Below are 20,675 nucleotides of genomic sequence, written 5' to 3' on the forward strand. Positions count from 1 at the left end.
AATCACATCACTTTCGTATCATTGGAATATACCTTCTTGTGAAAGGAGAGCGTATCTTATGAAAAGTGCACAGATCATGAGCACTCGGTGGGTTATCACAGTATAACCTTTGTATCTACCACCCAAGAAAGAAAGGGAACAGTATCAGCCCCTAGAAGCCCTTGTTGTACCCACTTTGTGCCCCCTCCCAATCACTGCCGCCTCCTTCCTCCCCATTATGTCTGTGTTGCCAAAGCCTAACACGAATCCTTGTCAAGAAGCCCATAAACAGTTGCTAAACTGAACCGAGCCCCTTTGAAATCATTTTCTGATCTCAAGGTAATCACTTCAACTTCCTTGGCCTTGATTTACTCTTCTGAAAAACAGGGATGGCATTTCAGTAATTTCAATAGTTTTCTATCCTAGCTGTACACTAGAATCACCTGGGGAATCTTTTGAAAAACTGTCCACCGTTCTTGGGCTCTAGATACGAACCTCTGAAGATCCCAGGCAGTGGTAGTTTTTCATAGCTTTCCAAGGATTCCAGTGTACAACCATAATCACTTGAATCTTACCAATTCCAATCAATACACAATCACATATACATTCAAATCTCAGTTCCACCCCTGCCGTGGGTTGAATTGTGTCCTCTGCAAAGATGTTGTTTCGAACCCCCAGCACCTGCAAATATGGACTTATTTGAAAACAGGGTTATTGAAGATGAGCAAACTAAGATGAAGTCGTTAGTGTGTGTGTGTGTGTGTGTGTGTGTTAGTCACTCAGTTGTGTTCGACTCTTTTGTAGCCCGACAGGCTCCTCTGTCCATGGTATTCTCCAGGCAAGAATATTAGAGTGGGTAGCCATGCCCTTCTCCAGGGGGTTTTCCCAACCCAGGGATTGACCTGGGGTCTTCTACATTGCAGGCAGATTCTTTACCATCTGAGCCACCAGGGAAGCCCAATAGGTCTTTAGGGTGGGCCCCTAATCTAGTGTGACAGGAACCCTTGTAAAAAGAGGAAATCCTGGACCCAGAGACAGAGGCCCAGGGAGATCACCAAGTGAAGGCTGGCGTTACCATGGTGCACCAAAGATTGCTGCAAACCACCAGAAGCTAGGAGAGAGACCTGGAAGAGATTCTTCCTCAGAACCTCAGAAGTCCTCTGCTGACCCCTTGACTTCAGACTCTAACCTCCAGTATATGAGACAATAAGTTTCTATTCTTTAAGCCACTCAGTTTGTGGAACTTTGTTACAGCAGTCCTAGAAAATCAACATAACTATTTTCATATTAGCCAAGGAACTCTCTTGACCTGTTTCTTCATCTGCAAAGCTGGAGGCATAATCATGGTTTCACATCCTGGGCTCCATTCTAAGCACTTTGCATAGATTATCTCATTTAGTCATCACATATACTTTACTACTGACTTCCCTGGTAGCTCAGTTGGTAAAGACTCTGTAGTGTGGGAGACCAGGGCTCGATCCCTGGGTTGGGAAGATCCTCTGGAGAAGGAAATGGCAACCGACTACAGTATCCATGCCTGGAAAATCCCATGGACAGAGGAGCCTGGTGGGCTGCAGTCCATGGAGTTGTAAAGAGTCGGGCACGACTAAGCCACTAACACAACATACTTTACTACAACAGGTATAGGTACTCCTGTTATCTCCACTTTTTCAGATGAGATAGCTGTGGAACAGAGGTTAAGTAATTTGCTCAAGGTCACATGGTAACTAAATGTCTAAGACAATAAAACATCATTCACGTTTCCTGGGAAGTCTCCATGAGACTGCGAAGGTGGATGTGAACAGCGCTTTGTAATTAGCAGAGCATTTTACCCTTTTTAAAGTTAGAATCTCTGTAGATGCTGGACTTTGGCTATCTCTGACTCTTCCCTTCTCTTTCGACGCGATACTTCCTTTCCTCGGCGACAGGGGTCGCTGCATCGCGCGGGCACTGACAGGTCCTTCTAGCCCGCAGCGCCGGCTGCTCGCTGGTGCCTATAAGTGGCAGTACAGCGCTCAGTAGACAGCAGTCAGCCGCCGCCGGTGCCAGGGCCGGGGCTGCAACTGCAAGTGGAGCTGGATGCGGAGGAACTGAAGCTGGGCCGGGGCGCAGCGCAGCACAGCGCCGGGGCCGCAAGGAGGGGCGTTTCGCTGCTGGCCCACCGCGAGCCGCCCCCAGCCGGCGCCAGGGCGCCCTTTCTCCAGGCCGTCTGCCTCCGCCTTCCGCCTCCCTCCATTTCCCCGGAATCTCAGCCCGGCGCGCCTGCACCTGGGTCCTTCTTTGGGTGGGGAAGCTCCCGGCCGCTCTCTGGTTTCACTCCTTCCTCGCAGCCTGGGCTCTCAGCTCCCTTTCTTCTTTTCCTGGACTGGGTCCCACCCCCTTCGATCCCCTTCTTTTAGCTCAGGCTCTCTGCTCCTTCCCTTAGCAAGAGTCCCAGCAGCTCAGCCACTTTTCTCAGCAGAGGGTCCCCGCCTTCCCTTTTCCTTTCCTGGGGTCCCCCCCCCCCCATTCTATTCCTTCCTCTGTCCCTAGGGTGCCGCCTCTCCCCTCCCCCACCCTCTTTCCCAGGCCTGGAGTTCCAAACCTTTTGGTCTCCTCTTATGGTCCTAACTAGGTCCTGGTCCCTCTTCCCCGGTTTGGCGTTCTAGATCGGGAACCCAGCCTTCTTTCCACCTCCAGAGGACTGCTTCCACAAAAACACATCTCTCAAACATGAACTTTGTCTAGAGTCTCTCCTGCCCCCTCCTGCTGACCCCTTGGTACCTATGTCCCAGGTCTTACTCTCATTTTGCTAAGGGTCGGGGGGGTGGGTAAGCAGCGGGATGCTTCTGTGGTCTGGTGCCAGTGGCCTCCCTCCGCCTCGAATCTTCCCTTCGTTGCTTGTGGTGGTAGCCTTGGTGGGGCTGCTACCCGTTCTCAGAAGCCATGGCCTCCAGCTCAGCCCTACCGCCAGCACCATCAGAGGCTCAGAGCCGCCCCGGGAACGCTCAATTGGGGATGTCACCACCGCCCCACCGGAGCTCGCCCCCGAGAGCCGCCCTGTTAACCATTCCTTCGCTGAACACAGCCCAAAGGCTCGAAAGGCCTTTCCAGTCCTGGGCATCGACTACCAACACGTGCGCACACCCTTCGAAATCGCCCTCTGGATCCTACTGGCCTGCCTCATGAAGATAGGTAAGTCCACCTCGCCCCCGATGCTTCCGCTGTCACCTAACTGATGAGCCTGTTGCCCATCCTTACCACGTGAAGCTGCCCAGGAATGAGGGTTTGGACTGCTCCTGTATAGTAGGCAGCCTCCATCCGGCCATCCTGATGCTTCTCAAACTTGAGCTCTGCGGCCTCCTCACATGGGAGCGGGGTATTGTTCACGGGAGAGAGCAGGACTGGAGGATGCTTCTGGTCCTAGGTACCTTCAGCGAGGCTTCCAGGCCTGGCAGGTCTCCTCTGGAGCCAGGTGCCCAGCTGTGTGTGTGTGAGACAGGCGTGTCTTCAGCAAGTGACACAGTCTGCTCTGTCACCAGCCACCATTGTAATAACACGCTTCATGGAAGGCTGTTTCAGGACGGAGGATCTTTGTACTTGGTTTGCCTAAGGAGTTTGAGTAGAGTGGGCAACGTGTGTGCTGGAGACTTACAGGTGTGGCGGAAGATGAGGCATCACTGTATTCTCACCTTCCTTCCTTCATCCCTGGAGTGTTATCCATCAGCTCTGCCTGCCCAGGCTGGTCAGGAGCCCCTGAGTCAGTTTCCTGCCCGGGAATGCCATTCTTTATACAGTTTATGGGACAGGGGGCCTTGGGAATTCCTGAAGTCTGGTTTGAGGCGGGGGAGGGGGAGTGGAGGACGGTCAAGCTCACCTCCAGGTTGCACCCTGCTGTGTCTCAAAGTGCTGTCCAGCCCGGCCAGTCATGGTGGCCTGCCTGCTACTCAGCCAAGTGGGAGAGGGACGGGTGGAGAAGCTCAGGATGTTCTGATATGAAGAGACTTTGAAATGTTCTTTTTGGAAGAAGGAAACAGAAAAGTGGTTCCCCTCCAGAGGCTGTCTCCCCACTAGGTCTGGGCATTCTGTTCTGCTGGGTGATAGATGCTGGAGATGCTCCAGCTAATAGATGCTCCAGATGCTGCCGGAGCTCCCCAGAGCCTGCCCAACCCAGAAGTCCCTGGAAGTGATGTCCTGGAGGGCTTTGACATCCGCCTTTGCCTTTTTAGCCCCCAGCCAGCTGTGGAAGGCACGAGGGCCTGGGACTCTGCTGGTTTGGGTTTGGAGAGTTTGTGATTCTTGGCAGGAAGCCTTGCAGCTCTCCCAAGGACACGCGGGAGCTGAGGGCGATGCCAGGCTGGTATGAGGCAGGCTCCGGGACATGCTGCAGGAGGGCTCGGGTGCTTCTGTCGTGACAGGTCTAGGAGCTGGCTTCCTGATTCAGGGCTTTGGTGCTGTGGCTGTGGCAGGCCTCCACATGGGCCTGGGCCACCAGCACCTATCCTGATGGCAGCCGGGAAAAAAAATCAAGGCCGGGGCGAGGGGAGTCGTGTGTACTGATTCTGACAGATACATGACCTTGAACAAACTGGGCTTTTTTCTGCAGGTCTCGCCCACCTGTGAAACCGGCAAGAATCTCTAAATTTGACCATATCCATTGAATCCTGAAGCCCCTGTGTCCTGTTTTGTTGTAAGAAGCTGAAGTGACTGATGTGTCATTTGCCTGTGTGAGACTGGGAAGAGGCCTCACAGGCACTATTTATAAATTGCCCTCCTCCTCTCTCCAACCCCGTCACCTCCCAGCCGCACCTGGCATTGTGTTAGGGCATGGGGGGGGGGAGGTGGCGGGGGGACTAGTGCATGCACGGTGGGTCTCAGTGACTTCTGGTAGGTCGACAGCATGACCACTAAGCTCCTACTCTGGACAGTCAGGAGTTTGTCCATGCAGGCCTAACTCCAGTCCCAGTGGGACCAGGTTTGGCCTGATTTGTCCCCGCCAAAACTGCCGGGGCCCCGGGCAGTTGGCAGAGGTGGTTCCATGACATGGGTGTCAGCCTAGAAGTTAGGAAACTTGGCCTTTTGTCCTGTCTCCCTTGTGACCTTGGGCCAGTGACGCCTCTCCACTTGTCAGTTGATCTTTGTGGCTTCTTCCAGGTCTGACATTTCTGCCATTCCACTGACTTGGGTAACCCTGGCAAGTCATTCAGCCGTGGGCCATAGTTTTCCCATTGTAAAAGTGAGGATGCTGGATATGATCTCTGAGGGCCTTTGCAGTTGCGAGACACTGTGTCTCTGCTTTGACAGGACGTTTTTCTGCCTCTGGAAACAGAGGTGCCCTCACACCTGGCCATCCTGGGGAAGAGAGTAGAGAGAAAGGTGATCTTAAGGGTCCCTGTTCAGGTGGCCAAAAGCGAAAGCCCATTTCCCCCTCTTTGTTTGGCTGTTTGTTTTTTGGCCACACAGCTTGAGGGATCTCAGCTCCCCACCCAGGGACTAAACCGAGGCTACGGCAGTCAGAGCCTGGAATCCTAACCACTCAGCCACCAGGGAACGCCCCCCGCCCCTTTGCAGTGTTGAACTGAGGTTGGCACCCCTCTGCCGCTTACCCTCTCTGACCCTCAGTTTTCATAAGTATAAAAAGGGGGAAATATTAGTATCCAGTTATGGTGCTGCTGACGTGGTGAGGACAGAAATTAACGCGCTTGAAGCTGCCTTTGTGCTCACAGGAAGCGCTCAGTGAGGTGCAGTTTAACCACCTCAGGTAAACGCCTCCCCACCTCAGCCTCCTAGAGCCTTCCTCAGAGGCTGGAGGATTACGATCTCTCGGCCTAGGCTGCCGCCAGGAGCCCCTCCTTCAGGTTTCAGGAAGGACTGAAAGTCCGTCCCACTGACTTTATTCTTCCTTTTGCTTTAGCATTTCCTGTGGGGGAAGGAACGTGGTGCCAGCTGACTCCGGGGGGTGGGCTGGGCGGCCGAGGCCATGCTTCCTTTCTACTACGCTCTAGAGCCTTGGAGTTCATCTTGGGGTCTTGCCCCTTCTTTCAGTGCTCCAGCGTAGGTAGGCGCCCTGTTGGAGGCCTCATTCTGTCATCTGTGACAGCTGCTTCCCTTGCACGTCACCTCTCCTTTAAGAACAGAAGGTGCTGTGTGCAGTTCTCATGCTTGTCCTGGTCGTGGAGCAGAGCCTCAGGTAGACACTGGCCGAGGGCGGATGGCGTTAGAGCCGAAGATTAAAAAACAATTCTTCACCTGTACACCCATGGCTGATTCATGTCAATGTATGGCAAAAACCACTACAATATTGTAAAGTAATTAGCCTCCAATTAAAATAAATAAATAAATTTTAAAATAATACTAAAGTGATGCTATTAAAAAAAGTTATTTTGGCCGCACAGGTGTGGCATGTGGAATCTTAGTTCCCAGCAAGGAATTGAACCAGTGCCCCCTGCAGTGGAAGCACAGAGTCTTAACCCCTGGACCTCCTGGGGAAGGCCCTAGAGCTGAAGTTCTAGAGGAGATGCTTCTGGGTTCTTTCTGAGTGACTCAGTGGGTGACATGGGGCAAGTCTCTTCCCTTCTTGGGCCTTTTCTCTCTCTCTGACAGTCTCCTTCTCCAGGGGATCTTCCCAACCCAGGGATTGAGCCCAGGTCTCCCACATTGCAGGCGGATTCTTTACCAGCTGAGCCACAAGGGAAGCCCGACAGTCAGGGATTCTTGCCTTTTCCCTCGTGGGGAGGGCCTAGTGATGTGAGTAGGGGGTGAGCCCACTGGGAGAGCTGTGAGAACAACTCCAAGCCCTGGGTAGGACCACTCCGCATCCCAGCCCACCCCACACTGGGGTTTGGACCCTGCATGAATCCCGCTTTGTCTCTCTGTTTACCTGGCTCCCAGTCCTGTGTGTGTTTCAGGGGAGTGCCTCGCTGTAACCCAGCTCTCCACTGGCACCCCATACAGTTGTTTACCCACGTCCAGCTCCTGGCAGCCTGTGAAGCAGGTATTCAACTCGTCTCCTGACCACAGACAAAAAAAAAAGCCTTCCTTTGTCCCTTCACAGCTTATAGCTTTTCTTGGTTTTGGTCTTTGCAAGGTGCGTCCTGATGTGTCCTCCTCAGAGCAGGTCTGTGAGGAGGGGAGATGGGAGTCGTTATTGCCCAGTTCACACATGTGGATATCAGACCCAACGGCTGGTTTCCTGTGTAAGACTAGAACTCTCACTTCTCAGAAGGAGAGAGGAACAACTTAAAGGTCACCTTGAAACTGTTCCTAGAAGCCCAGGTGGAACTCTCCAAAAAGGAAAAGGTGACCTTTTTCTCTTTGGGAAGAAACAGCAGAATACCCGCAGGACAGTATGGGGAGGTCAGCTGGGGCCTGGGAGGGAGTTCAGGTAAGAGCCCTAGGTCCTGGGGCGCCAGGACACTTGGAGGGCCTCTGCTGGTCGTGTGGCCTGGGCTTCACTCAGCTGAGCCCCCATGAGACGCCCCTCTCCTCTCTGTCCTGCCCCTCATGGCCGCTCCCACTCCAGTTCTGGTGGGAAGGACAGACAAGGTCACGAAGTCGAGGCTCTGCCCCTGGTACCTGCGTGACCAGGCACCTGGTGTCTGTGAACCTGACTTGCCTCATCAGGAGGGTGAGGACGCCATCTCTTTCTTCCAGCATCGAGACAGAGGCCGAACGTGGGATGCCCAGCACGGAGTCCAGCGCTGTGGTGGCTTTTCAGGGCCTGTTCAGGTTCCTCCCCTTTGGGCGGTCTTCCCAGGCCACTCCAGCCCAAAGCCATTGCTTTCATTTCTCCCCCAAAGCCGTATCCCGTATTGTTTATCCACAACTTTGGCGTCCGGCCTAGCCTGCCCTGTGACATCTCTTCTGTTGGGGGGCTGTGTGTTTTAAAAAGAATTACCATTTATTGAGTATATGCAGAGTAGTGTCAGGCAGAAGTAATCTCGTTTAATTCTTACTAAAATTGGATGAGATAAAGGCTATCTCTGTTTCACAGATGAGGAAACAACTCAGAGGGCTTATCCTCTGTGGTGTGGGGCTGCCGTTGTCTGCTTGAGTCACGGTACAGCCTCCTCTCAGGGTACAGCTGCATCTCCCACCCTCACGTTCCCCTCAGCAGATGCCTGGCCTCTGCAGGGAGTAGCTGCCCAGCTCACCGCACCTGCTAGCGGGGATTTTAGTACTCCCTGTCGGAGTTGGCGGCTTCCCAGGTGGCTCAATGGTAAAGAATCTGCCTGCCAATGCAGGAGACGTGGGTTCGATCCTTGGGTCAGGAAGATCCCCTGGAGAAGGAAATGGCAACCTACTCCAGTATTCTTGCCTGGGAAATCCCAAGGACAGAGGAGCCTGGCGGGCTACAGTTCATGGGATTGCAAAGAGTCGGACATGACTTAGTGACTGAGCACTCACCCCGTAGGGGCTGGCACTTGTTGATGGCAGGAGCTCTTTCCCTCTACTAAGAGAGCCGTCGGGGTTCTGTGCCGGCATCCTCTGTCCCCATGAGCCTGCATGTGTGCACCTGAATCCCGCAGGGCTGGGCCTATCCCTTGTCCTCTGCTAGCGACCCTGCCTGCCATCTCTTTGCTCTCTCCGTGGTCTGACCCAGAGTGCTTCTTCCCTGCTTGGACGGGGGAGGACCAATTAGAGGGTCGTTTCCTTTTGCCAGCAGGGGTGGCTAACCTTGTGATTACCATCTGCTGCCTCTGGGCTGCTTTGGGTTACCCTTGGCACCCAGCAGGGTCCCCTGAGAGGCAGCCTCTGTGTTGAGAGCAGGTGGCACAATTGTCTTTAGCCCTTTAAGGCATGTGGAGTTTAGTACTGATTCTCATTAGTACTGTAACTTGTTTCCAAAGCACTTGCATATACACTGTTTAATTCTGATCTTCTCAATGGTCCTGTGGGCTAGAATAGCAGGTGGTGCTTTTGTTTTCGTTAATATTTATTTATTTGGCTGCACTGAGTCTTAGTTGCAGCACACAGGGAGCTTCAGTTTTCGTTGTGGAATGAAAATTCTTACTTGCGACATGCGAGATCTCGTGCCCTGACCAGGGATTGATCCCAGACCCCTTGCATTGGGAGCACGGAGTCCTAGGCACTGGATCACCAGAGAAGTCCCTCGCAAGTGGTACTGATGTACCACTAATGACATCTGATGTACCAGATGTCATTTTACATCTAAGGAAACCTCAAGCAGGTCACTTAACAAGTAAGGACTCAGTGCCCAGACTTATAACCCAAGACCCTGTCCTCTTTCCTGCCTGGTCAGGTCATTGTGAAGACAAAGGGAGACCGGAGGTCCCAAGAGGCTTTAGCTAGAGTAAATGACCAGACACATCCCTGTTGGTAACCTGAACTGTTGACAGGAGGGACAGTTTCCTCTTGGAGGAAGGAAGGGCGAAAGGAGCATGGTGGTTTGGGTTGCTCTGGAGCCCAGGCCACCTCAACTCCAAGTCCTTGACCCCTCACACACGCCTAGTATTTGTATGAAGAAAGAGTGTGAGCGTGTGAAGGCTGACTCAGCTTTGGGGTCTGTCCTTCTTCTAGTCTGTGGAACAGCAAGCTTTTGAAATGGAGAGCTTTCCCTTTCCCTTGATGTGTTGTAGGCCCTCTGGGAGGAGAAAGGAGAGGCAGAGGAGTGATTTATAGCAGAAAACATGTGGGATGGGGCAGAAGAGGGAAAGTCGGGAGACCTGAGATCTGGTTCCAGCTTTTTGCCGCTTGTGTGACCTTTTAGGCAAGGTGCTCTTCTCTGAGCCCTCATTGTCTCATTCGCAGTATTTATGTTAAATACTTGTTAATTATGTGAGCCGTCACATACCAAGCTCCTGTTTGAGACACTGTCAGATATTGCCCAGCTGGAAAGCACTGGTGTTGAAGCTCAGATCTGTATGACTTTGGAGCTTGTGTTCTTTTCATCATCATGCCCTGATTCCCTTTCAGTTCAAAAGTTTTCTTTTTCCCATGATCATTTTAAAATAGGGAGGGAATGAAGGCATTTCAAGTCTTGGCTGCTGTCTGTGGATCATTTCTTGGGTTGGAGGGGGTGGTAAAACTGTGCACCCCCGTCCCCCGCAAAGCCTCTCTGTGAAGCAAATAGGCCTTCTCGGAGGTGGTGGCATTCAGAAACACGGGAGGGACCTGGGCTCCCTTCGGAACGCCAGCCTGTGTGCAGCTGGCTGGCAGGCCTGCCTCTCTCCCTCCCTCCTCCTGTCTCCCTGCCCTCCCCCACCTCCCCCCTTTCCTTCCGTGGTGGGGAGAGAAGGCTCACTCAGCAAACCCAGGACCTGGGTTATCCCTGAGTCATCCATCGCCTGTGTGGGCCTCCTTCTGCAGCGCTCACTGCCCCTGCAAACGTCTGAGTCAGACACGTCTCCCCAAGGTTGTCTGCACACACCGCGCTGGGCCCGACCATCTCTTTAGATGCCGACAAACATCAACTGGTACTTTAAGGCAGCCCATGATTACATGTGGGTATTTTTAATCTTATAGGCTAATCTAATTTTAACTGAACTAGGTTTTGAGTTGGGCTCAGATCAGTGGGCTGCCCCCACCCCCTTCCCTGAGATCGTGCCGACTTCATTTCCTTACCCCCTAAAGTTCTATCAACATATGAGGCCAGTTTGGGGGTCTGTTAGGTCAGACGTGACCCGAGTTCTGACACTGACTTGATGAGAGCCTGGAGTTTCCCCAAATTACCCAAGCAAGCGCTTTCCTGAAAAGATAGCATCCTTAAGCAGCTCTGAGCAAGATTCAGAAGAAGTCCTATTCCTTCCCTAGTCCCTTTCCCAGTCCCTTGTGGGGGACACTTGCCCCTAAGCCCAGACTGGCCCTTCCACAGCGCTGGGCCTATTTGAGACCAGGTCACAGAAGGCAAAGAGGTGACATCACAGACGTGTACCAGCAGAGTCTATAAGTTCACCAAAATAACAAGCAGTTAACACTTACATAGCACTTCTGTGTGCCAGACAAACTCACAGAGGCTCTGGCTTCGGGCTGGCCAGTCAGGACTGAGGGCAGCTAATTAATTCGTCTGTTCCAGCTGAGGTCGTAGAGGGAAATGAGCCGAAACCCACCAGTAGGCTCTGAGCTTGGCGGCCCATCCGGGAACCAGGAAGAGTGAGAGACCCAGGCCCAGCTCACCAGGAGCTTCCAGTTTGCTTGGAGAAAATGGTCTCTATGTGCTGAGGGCTGGGTGGACTCCCGGCAGAGGCAAAGTTCAGAGGGAAGAGGCAGTTCCCCGAGAGCACAGATGGTTAGGGAAAGCGTCTCAGAGGAGGGGGAACTTGAGCCAGTCTTGAAGATGGAGAGGAATTCGGGAAGCAGGCAGGACAGAGAGATCTATTCTTAGTATGTGATTCCTACGAGAATGTCAGCCCATTGAGGGCAGAGCCTTCGTTTGCTTTCTCCTCTGTGCCTGGCATGGAAGAAGGGCTCCGAAAGATCTGAGGGGACAAGTGAGTGTATGACTGACTTCCATGCAGAGACAGTGTCCGTGGGAAGCGTTTGAGGCAGCCAGGAGACCCGCCTGACAGGGATGTCAGGCGTCAGCCAGCCCGTGTGTAAGTGCCTCCCGCCCCCACCTCTCCCATCTCCCTCCGCTTCGCGCTAATGGAGGGTCTGCAAGGGCATCCTCTCTGAGCTGGGTGGGGTCTCTCTGGGAGAGTCTCGATCCATTTGGTTTGCCCTCAATTTGTGTAAGTAAAAGCAAGATACCAGAGCTTCCTCAGGGAGCTGCCAAGAGCCCTAATTGAATTTAGCTTTTCTTGGTAAGATTCCTCAAGTCATCACCCGCACCATGACTGTGAATTAATGAGACCAGTGGCCATAAACTATGCAAAAAGGCAGTCTCGCTAATTTATAGTTTACCCGGACGGGAGGACTTAAGGCTTCTCTTTGTTTCTATTTATGTGTTGGAGGTGGGCTGGGGCCAGAATCTCCTTTCGGTGGCAGATTTATTTTTATAATTTGAATACATAAAACACATTCATGGTAAAACAAAACAAACAAAAATAAAATCCAGCAGTAGAGAAGGGTATTAAGGTAAATGTTAGCCTCCTCACTTCTCTGACCACCTCCACTGTCACACTCCCCAGAGGTTACCCCTGTTAACTTTCTTGTGCACCTTTTCAGAAACTCTCATGCATGTATGAGTGTGGGAGGACAAATTTAGCTTTTTTTTAAAGTGTATTTTTAAAAATTTGTTATTTATTTCTGGCTGTGCTGGGTCTTCATTGCTGTGCAGGCTTTTAGTTGCAGCAAGTGGGGGCTACTCTCCGGTTGCAGTGCACAGGCTTCTGATTGCTGTGGCTTTTCTTGTGCGGAGCACAGGCTCTAGAGCAGGTGGACTTCAGTGGTTGTATCATGTGGGCTCAGTAGTTGTGGTTCCTGGGCTCTAGAGACTAGGCTCATGGGCTTAGTTGCTCCATGGCACGTGGGATCTTCCCAGACCAGGGATCAAAGCCATGTCTCCTGCATTGGCAGGCGGATTCTTTACCACTGAGCCACCAGGGAAGCCCCCAGATTTAGTTTTTATAAAGCCACCTGTGTAAGGTAAAGAGCTCTAGGCTTGGAATCAGGGACTGGGTCTAGTCCTAGCTCTGCCTCTTTCTATGAATATTGATCTGTGGCACGTCATTTTGCTTCCCTGGGCCTTAGTTTCCCTTTCTGCCGGTTTTAGTTTCTGAAAGGCTCTCTGGGATATTCCAGTAGGAAAGGCAGTCATCCCAGGGGAGCTCCTGCTCTTATGAGGCCTGGGCAGACAGGCTTTTGGAGGGAGATTTCCGCAGCCCCATTGTTTTGGGGAATGGTCCACTGCTGTCATGAACCTTGGCTTCAAAGCACAGAATTCTCATATTCATGATCATGGTCATCTCCAACTCTGGTTCAGGGTTATGGGGTTAAATAAGTGGGTCCACAGAGAGCCAGCTCTCTTGCTTGGGAAGAAAGTACAGGTGGGAACTTGTGTGGCTCTGACTGAGATGCTGAGGGGCTCAGAGAGGAGGAGAAGAGATGAGGGAAGGCTCCCTGGAGGAGGTGATCTTGAGCAGTGGGCCAGATGAAGAAGAGGAACATCACTTGACGGAGGTGAGAGGCTTGCTGTTAGACGGGATCCTGGCTTAGGCGAGAGAAGGGACTGGGTGACCTGCTTTTCTTCTAGGATCTAGGTTTCTAAGAGTCTTTCTGAGTCCTTGATGGACTTTGGGGGGCCCATGGTACCCGCCAAAATAGTCTACAAATATTTGTGTGTTTTTATCAGAGGAAGAAAGCCCATAGTAGCCACAGATAGCAACAGGATCTATTCCCCGCACCCCCGTCACCTACCAGAAATGTTAAGAGCTTTGACCCTTTGTCCTGTGGGAATCTGAAGACAGGTAAAGGACTTTCCTTAGATGAGTATGTGTTAGTTGCTCAGTTGCATCTTGACTCTTTGCGACGCCATGGACTGTAGCCCACAAGGCTTCTCTATCCATGGAATTCTCCAGGCAAGAATACTGGAGTGGGTAACCATTTCCTTCTCCAGTGGATCTTCCTGACCCAGGGATCGAACCCAGGTCTCCTGCATTGCAGGCAGATTCCTTACCATCTGAGCCACCCGAAGTGGTAGTTAATTCCGTCCTCAGTGGGGTTTGCCTAGGGAACTGGAGAACTCCTTCTAGGCGCGGGGAATGAACCCCGTTAGAATAAGCAAGCTGTGTCCTGGGAGAAGAGAGGGAAAATGACTCTGTAAAGTAGAGAAAAGCTTTTTTGGATTGGGGATCAAAGCAGACAAGAGAGGCCCCTCTTGCCCAGTGTAGGCAGGCAAGGTACTAGGGTCATTCTGCCCCCTGGTCTGCTGGGTTTCCAGGATGAGTGCTGCTCATACCCTGGGAGGTCACTCAGGCCTTCTGCCGTTTTTCTGTTTTAAGTGGCCAAGGCCCGGGCAGTCTTCTGAGACTCTGTTAGGTGAAACAGCTACCTTGGAGGCAGTAGAAACATGGCCTTGCCTCTGAAGGGGATAAGCTTTGAAGGCATAATACTAGGCAGTCTTGATTGGCCTCTGCTATTTCTTGGACTGAGGACCGCCACCTCCTGCTCTGACCCTGGTTCTGGGAGTAAAAATAGAGAATATTATTCTACCTGTAGGATATTAGAGGTAGAAAGAACCTAATCATAGCCCGTGGCCCCCGGACCCAAAGGGGAACTGGAGATGTTTTGATCCAGTCCTCTCATCTCCCTGTTAAGGTGCAGAGAGGATGTGCCCAGTGTCACATGAATTAATGGCTGAGGGAGGGCTTTCCCTGTTCTGTTAACTAACCCAGGGGTCTCTAGGCAGTAAGAGCTGGACCAAGAGGAGGGGCCATGGTCTTTGGCCTGGATGTTGGTATCTGAGTAGTGGCAGCTCTCTGCGTGCATGCTTAGTCACTTCAGTTGTGTCTGACTCTTTGTAACCCTATGGACTTAGCCTGCCAGGCTCCTCTGGGATTCTCCAGGCAAGAATATTGGAGTGGGTTGGCTGCCATCTCCTACTCCAGAAGATCTTCCTGACCCAGGGATCGAACCCTTGTTTCCTACGCTCCTGCATTGGCAGGCGGATTCTTTACTGCTGAGCCACCGGGGAAACCTGGTAGCTCTCTAGTGGCCCTAAAAGCCTAAGGAAGGGCAGCTTCCTGCTGGACTTTCTGTCAGAAGAACTGTTCCTGGCCAGGAAGCCATTTGGCTTTGTCCAGACAGGTCCATGCAGGAGAACCAAGTGCAAGCCTTGCAACCCAGAAGCTTCTGCTCTCACCCATCAGATTCTTCAGGCCTTTGACTCCTTTACAAACCAGCAAAGAGCCTGAGAGCTCTGCTTTTTATTGGATCTTTGCCATCAGTCCAGGGGATGAGATCTTATCTCCTGGGGCCAGGGCCCACAGGAATCAGGATGTCATACCATGTAGGCAGGATGCCAGCATGGAGGTAGGGCCAGCTCACCCCACTGAGCCCAGCCCAAGGCTCTGAGTACAGCTCAGGGCAGGAGGGGAGTCGGCACCCTACCACAACCCTCTGGGCCTGCCTGACTGGTGGAGCTAATAAAGACACACAAGAGCTGCTTCTCTCAAGGAGCTTAAGGACTTGTCTGAGGAATTCAGTGTAGATGCAGAAGAGTCAGGCAGTAGAAACTGGGTGTGAGTCAAGGTGCAGATAGAATTCTTTGAGGGTATAGAGGAAGCAGAAAGACCTTCCTGGGACTTGCCCAATGGTCCAGTGGCCAGGACCCCATGCTCCCAACGCAGGGGGCCTGGTTTTGATCCCTGGTCAGGACTCTAGATCCCACAAGCCGCAACTCAGACCTGGCACAACCAAAATGAAACAAGTAAATATTAGAAAAAGAAAAAAAGGAAGACCTTCCTACCTTGGAGGACCAAGGAGGCTTCATGGAGATGACTGGTGAACTAGGCCTTGAAGAACAGGTAGGATTTAGATGAGACGCTTGAGTGAAACAGAGCTTACTGGGCACAGCCCAAAGCTTTGATTTGGGGCAGGACTTTCGGACTGCAGAGAGTGGCCCAGAGCAGTTTCCTCAGGAAACATGGTAGTTAGGAACAGAGGCTTTGCAACTTGACAGACCTGGGTTGAAATCTTAGTTCAAATCTTAGCTCAATTCTGTAGTGACTCGGGCAAGTCACTTTCCCTGTTTGAGTCTCAATCTGATGATCCCCGACATGGGGATCTTCCCAGGCGGCGTGAGTGGTTAAAGAACCTGCCTATCAGTGCAGGAGATATAAGAGATGGAGGTTTGATCCCTAGGTCAGGTAGATGCCCTGGAGAAGAAAATGGTAACCCACTCCAGTATTCTTGCCTGGAGAATCCCATGGACAGAAGAGCCTGGCAGGCTACTGTCCATGGGGTCACCAAGAGTCAGACTCAACTTAGCATGCATGCGTGCAAGCATGGGGTAACGCCTGGCAGGGGTGTCGGGAGGACTCAGGGAGAGTGCCGTTGTAAGATGCATGGCATAGAGTTTGACACATTCTGAACATAATGATCAGTGGTGGCACTTAGGAGTCCTTCTAGGATCAGGAGGAGGAGCAATAGTGGTTTATTTTCTGTGACTCCTGAATCTCCAGCAACTGAAAAATCACTCAGCAAGACTTCCTGATCCCTGCTGGGCATCCAGTGCTGTGCTAAACGCAGGGGTGAGGTGGCTGCAGATAAATAAAATTTATTATTTCAGTGAAGTGGGTGGAGCGCTTTTGAGCATGCATCAGAAAACCTTTTGGAGAGATACTGTCATTCTCCTTTATACAAACGAGCAAATGGAGGCCCAGAGCACTTGGGTGACTTGCCTAGGATCACATAGCCTGACTGCGGCACAGCTGAAGCCAGACCCAGGGCTTCCCATTCCAAGTGCTGCTGTGTCTCCTACATAACAGTCCTTTCCCCACCTCGCTGGAGTAGCAAGACTTATCACTTGAAGCATTGAATGAGCAAAGCGAGATTTTGTATGACAGTTTGATATGTAACTATAAAAGCACTAAATTTTGCAGAACAGATGATGATTTTTAAAATAGACTCAGCTCTGATGAGGTGCCAGGTGATCTGTGCCAGTGTTAAGGGCAGAAGATTCTGCCAGTTCATAACTGCATCACCTTGTCTGAGCCTCAGTCTCCACAAGCAAGTGGGATAATGTCTGTAAAGCCCCGAGCACATCATAAGAGCTCAGAAATGGGAGTTACCACCATCCTGTAGCATTACAGGAAGAGGAGGGAATTCCCTGGTGGTCCAGTGGCTAGGACTCTGTGCTCTCACGGCTGAGGGTGTGGATTCAATTCCTGGCAGGGAACTAAGATCCCACAAGCTACAAAGTGTGACCGAAAAAAAAAAAAAAAAGAAATTGTTTTAAAAGAAGAGGAGAGGGTGAACTCTAGCAGTGGAGGATGATTTTAGGTAAGGGGGCTGGAGGATGTTGGGGTAGGGCTGACTGTCATTGTGACTGGGATGAGCATAGAATGAGACCATGAGCTGAAATGTCTGAGTTTGATTGTCAGTTGGGAATCAGTCCACCCTAAAGGGAATCAGTCCTGAATGTTCATTGGAAGGACTGATGTTGAAGCCGAGACGCCAATACTTTGGCCACGTGATGCAAAGAACTGACTCATTTGGAAAGACCCTGATGCTGGGAAGGATTGAAGGTGGGAGGAGAAGGGGACGACAGAGGATGAGATGGTTGGATGGCATCACCAACCCGATTGACATGAGTTGCGTAAACTGTGGGAGTTAGTGATGGACAGGGAAGCCTGGTGTGCTGCAGTCCATGGGGTCGCGAAGAGTCAGACACAACTGAGCATCTGAACTGAACTGAACTGGGAATGGGAAGAGACACACTCAGTTAACACTGATTCATGCCTGATAAATGCTGTGCTAAAGATGGAAAGATGAATAAATATAATCCTAGCCTCACAGGAGAGGCTGGCGTATAAACAGGCACTTGCCCTGTGCTGTGAAATGCCGCAGCAGGGCCCTCAGAACTGTGGGCGCATGGGAGGAGTTGGGCGGCGGGCGATGGATCAGGAAGGCTTCCCGGAGCTTGACGGTTAAGCAGGAGTTTGCTCATCTCGCATGGAGGGGGTGCTGGGGCAAGGTGAGATGTGGGTGATGCGGAGCATAGGATGATGCAGTCACCGACTTGTGCTTTTGAAACGCACGGCGCAGCCTTCATTCCCTCCACGTCACCCTCAAACATGCTTCATCCCCCTGCCTGGCTGGGCAGAGAAGCTGAGCCTCCCTGCGGAGTAGTGAGCACCCGGGATGGGTGTCCTCAGACACAGGCGGTCAGGGAGGAGCTGCCCTTGAGTGAGATCTCCAGGTGCCTGGCCTTGTGCTGAGGGCTCCACGCAGCCTGTCATGGTCTGAGTGTCTCCACAACCCTGAAGGGTGCGAGTCTGGTGTCTGCCTTTATCTAGCTTACAGCTGCCTTGGGAAAGTGAAAAAAGGGAATAATGACGTGCTCCCTGATAGCTGCCTTGGTGGTGGCGGTTTAGTCACTAAGTCGTGTCCCACTCTTGCAGCCCCATGGACTGTATCCTGCCAGACTCCTCTGTCCATGTGATTTCCCAGGCAAGAATACTGGAGTGGGTTGCCGTTTCCTTCTCCAGGGCATCTTCCTGACCCAGGGATCGAACCCAGGTCTCCTGCGTTGCAGGCAGATTCTTTACCAACTGATCTGTGCCGCTGCCTGAAGCCCAGAAAGACTTCAGGGAGGGGAGAAATGAGGCTGGCATGAGCAGGGGTCTTTGTGCCGGTGTCTTCACCCTCATGTGGTGGTGGTAGGGAGTGGCAGGTCAGGTGAGGGTCGCAGCATGTGCTGTGGGCATGGGTGGGCAGCTGAGAGGAGGCCGAGTCAGCTGGGGGGAAAGTCTGGGCTAGGGGTCGCTGAGAAATAAGATTGGGTAGGTGGGCTGGGATGGATTGCGAGCATCTAGAACTCCAGCCAGGGGGCTGCTGACTCACAGGCCTCTCTGGCTGGTAGGACAGACGGCTCCATGGGTCGAATGGAGCCCCTTCCTTGTGTTTCCACCTCTGTCAAAGCCACGACGAGCATCTCTAACCCGGTGACTCCAGCAGTCTCCTGGCCCACTCCCCTCCACAGAGCAGCCGGTGCGGTTCATTTAGAAATGTAACCCGCAACATGGTGTTCCTGTATTTGCTGACAAGTGCTCAGTCGTGTCCGACTCTTTTCGAGTCCATGGACTGTAGCCCGCCAGGCTCCTCTGTCCATGGGATTTTGCCAAGCAAGAATACTGGAGTGGGTTGCCATTTCCTCCTCCAGTTCCTATGTTTAAAATCTTTCAATTGCTTCCTGATGAACTTGGGATAAAATCCAGGAGAGGTGTGTCCCATCTACCCCTCTCTCCCTCACTCCCTGCTTTTCTTTCCCCTGCTTCACTCACACCAAGCTTCTTGGGTTCCTCAAACCAACCAAGCCTTCCTTACCAGACCTCTTCCTCCATGGGGCCACGGCTCTTGCTTTCCCCCTCCTGGAAGACTGCTTGGAGATGGCCACAGGCTGGCTGCCTCGTTCAGGCTCTAAATCAGATGTCACCTCTTCAGATAGGCTTCCTGGCCACCTAGTCTAGCATGTAGCACCCCTCACCACCCCCCACCCCGGCCCACACGCTTCTGGGTGCTGAGGTCACAGCTGGGAGCAAACTGAGGAGGCTCCTGACGTCAGGGAGCTCACAGGCCAGCGCGGGGTGTTGGACAGTGGATACAATGTCAGCTGGCAATAAATGGCCTGAAGGAAATAGATAGGAGAAAGACGTGCTGCTTTGGATGGTCAGCGAAGCCCTCTCTAGGGAGCTGGCTTTTGAGCTGAGCTCATGAGAAGAAGGAGCCTGTCTTTCAAAGATCAGGGCCCCTGAAGAGAGCATGTTTGAGGAACCTGGGGTAGAGTAAGAGGCAGGGGGTGGTGTGAGGACAGAGAGGAAGGCGGGAGCCAGACAGAGGCTGCTCGGCCCGTGGGCCTTGGGTTAGGCATCGGACTGGGTTCTGGATGTGCTGCCGCTGAGCCGGGCCGGTGTGCAGACCACTGGTCTGACCCGGGGAGGGATGGAGCTAGCACCCTAGGGGTCAGAGATGGCTCCCAGAGCTGGCCCGGGCTCTGGGCTGGCCACAGCGAGCCGAGCAAAGCAGGACACTGGCCCAGGGCTATTCTGCCAGGTCTGCGAGAACAGGAGCAGAGCTTGGGAACAGTCACCTCTGGCCAAGCCAGAAGCAGGAAGGAGAGCCCTGTTCAGAGAGGAGTGGACCGGGAGTGGGAGGGGGGGGCGAGAGCTCTTGGGGTAGGGAGGGGCCAAGTGAGGTGCCAGGCTCTGCTGGACTCCCGGCCCAGCCCTGCACCCCCCCCTCCCCCGGGCAGGATGTCACCAGACCTGTCATGTGGGAGGCGTGGCACTGCTGAGCCCCAGGACCCTGACATGCCTGTTCCCAGCTGAACCCTGGGCCCACGTGGCCTGGGGAGTTATCAGGCCCAGAAAGGGCTGGCCTGAAATCAGAGAATTAGACTCGATTGTTGAGAGGGATCCTAGAGACAGAGTCAGGAGTTCAGGAGGTGTAATGGAAAAAGATAAGGGCGGTGGGGATTAAGAGGCCTGGACTCGAATCCTGGCTCCTGGTCGCCCAGCTGTGCGGTGACTGATGGGCGGCGTTGGGAGGTTCGGTGACGGTGCTGTGGGGAGCATGCAGCAGCAAGGGCTCATCCATGTCTGGCCCAGCCCCCTGTGTCACAGAGGAGGAAGCAGAAGGCCAGGGAGGAAATGGCTTGCCCACAGGCCGCAGGGGGCGGTGGCAGAGCTGGGTTAGTTCAGGTCTCAAGCCCTGGTCTGGAGCTCTTCCGCGGTGGTGGGAGTGGGCCTTCACTCCTGCTGCGTTCCAAGGGGTGAGCCCGCTGCCCCAGCATCCCACCTTTTCCTCGACTCGCCTCTGAGCACCTACTACGTACACATCTGCAGGGCTGTGTGGGAGGTGGCCAACAGTTCTGTGTGGGAGATAGACATGCAAACAGCTTAAATACAAGGCAGGCCGAGGGGACACCGGCAGGAGGCGCGATGCAGCGTGGGCCCTGGTGGCAGACGGGCTCCGTTCTGGCGCCGTCACTTAGAACCGAGTGGTGCTGGGGCACGGACCGGAGTCGGGCCCCCATGGAAAGGCCTCTGGTCCGCGGGGCCGGCCGAGCAGTGAGGACGACAGTACAGTGGCGGCAA

General features: G+C 53.0%; 1 protein-coding gene across 1 annotated transcript in view; it reads left to right on the forward strand.

The window, feature by feature from the left end:
* Nucleotides 1–1,967: 1,967 nt before the first annotated feature.
* The window catches only part of SLC9A1 (solute carrier family 9 member A1), a 54,411-nt gene continuing 35,703 nt past the window's right edge, over nt 1,968–20,675 (forward strand). Inside the window, exon 1 of the mRNA XM_055574009.1 lies at nt 1,968–3,153. Coding sequence (XP_055429984.1) covers nt 2,802–3,153 — 352 coding nt within the window. The 5' untranslated portion in view covers nt 1,968–2,801. The remainder of the gene's footprint in view (nt 3,154–20,675) is intronic.

This window comes from Bubalus kerabau, chromosome 3 (assembly GCF_029407905.1).
Source record: "Bubalus kerabau isolate K-KA32 ecotype Philippines breed swamp buffalo chromosome 3, PCC_UOA_SB_1v2, whole genome shotgun sequence".
Taxonomy (NCBI): domain Eukaryota; kingdom Metazoa; phylum Chordata; class Mammalia; order Artiodactyla; family Bovidae; genus Bubalus; species Bubalus kerabau.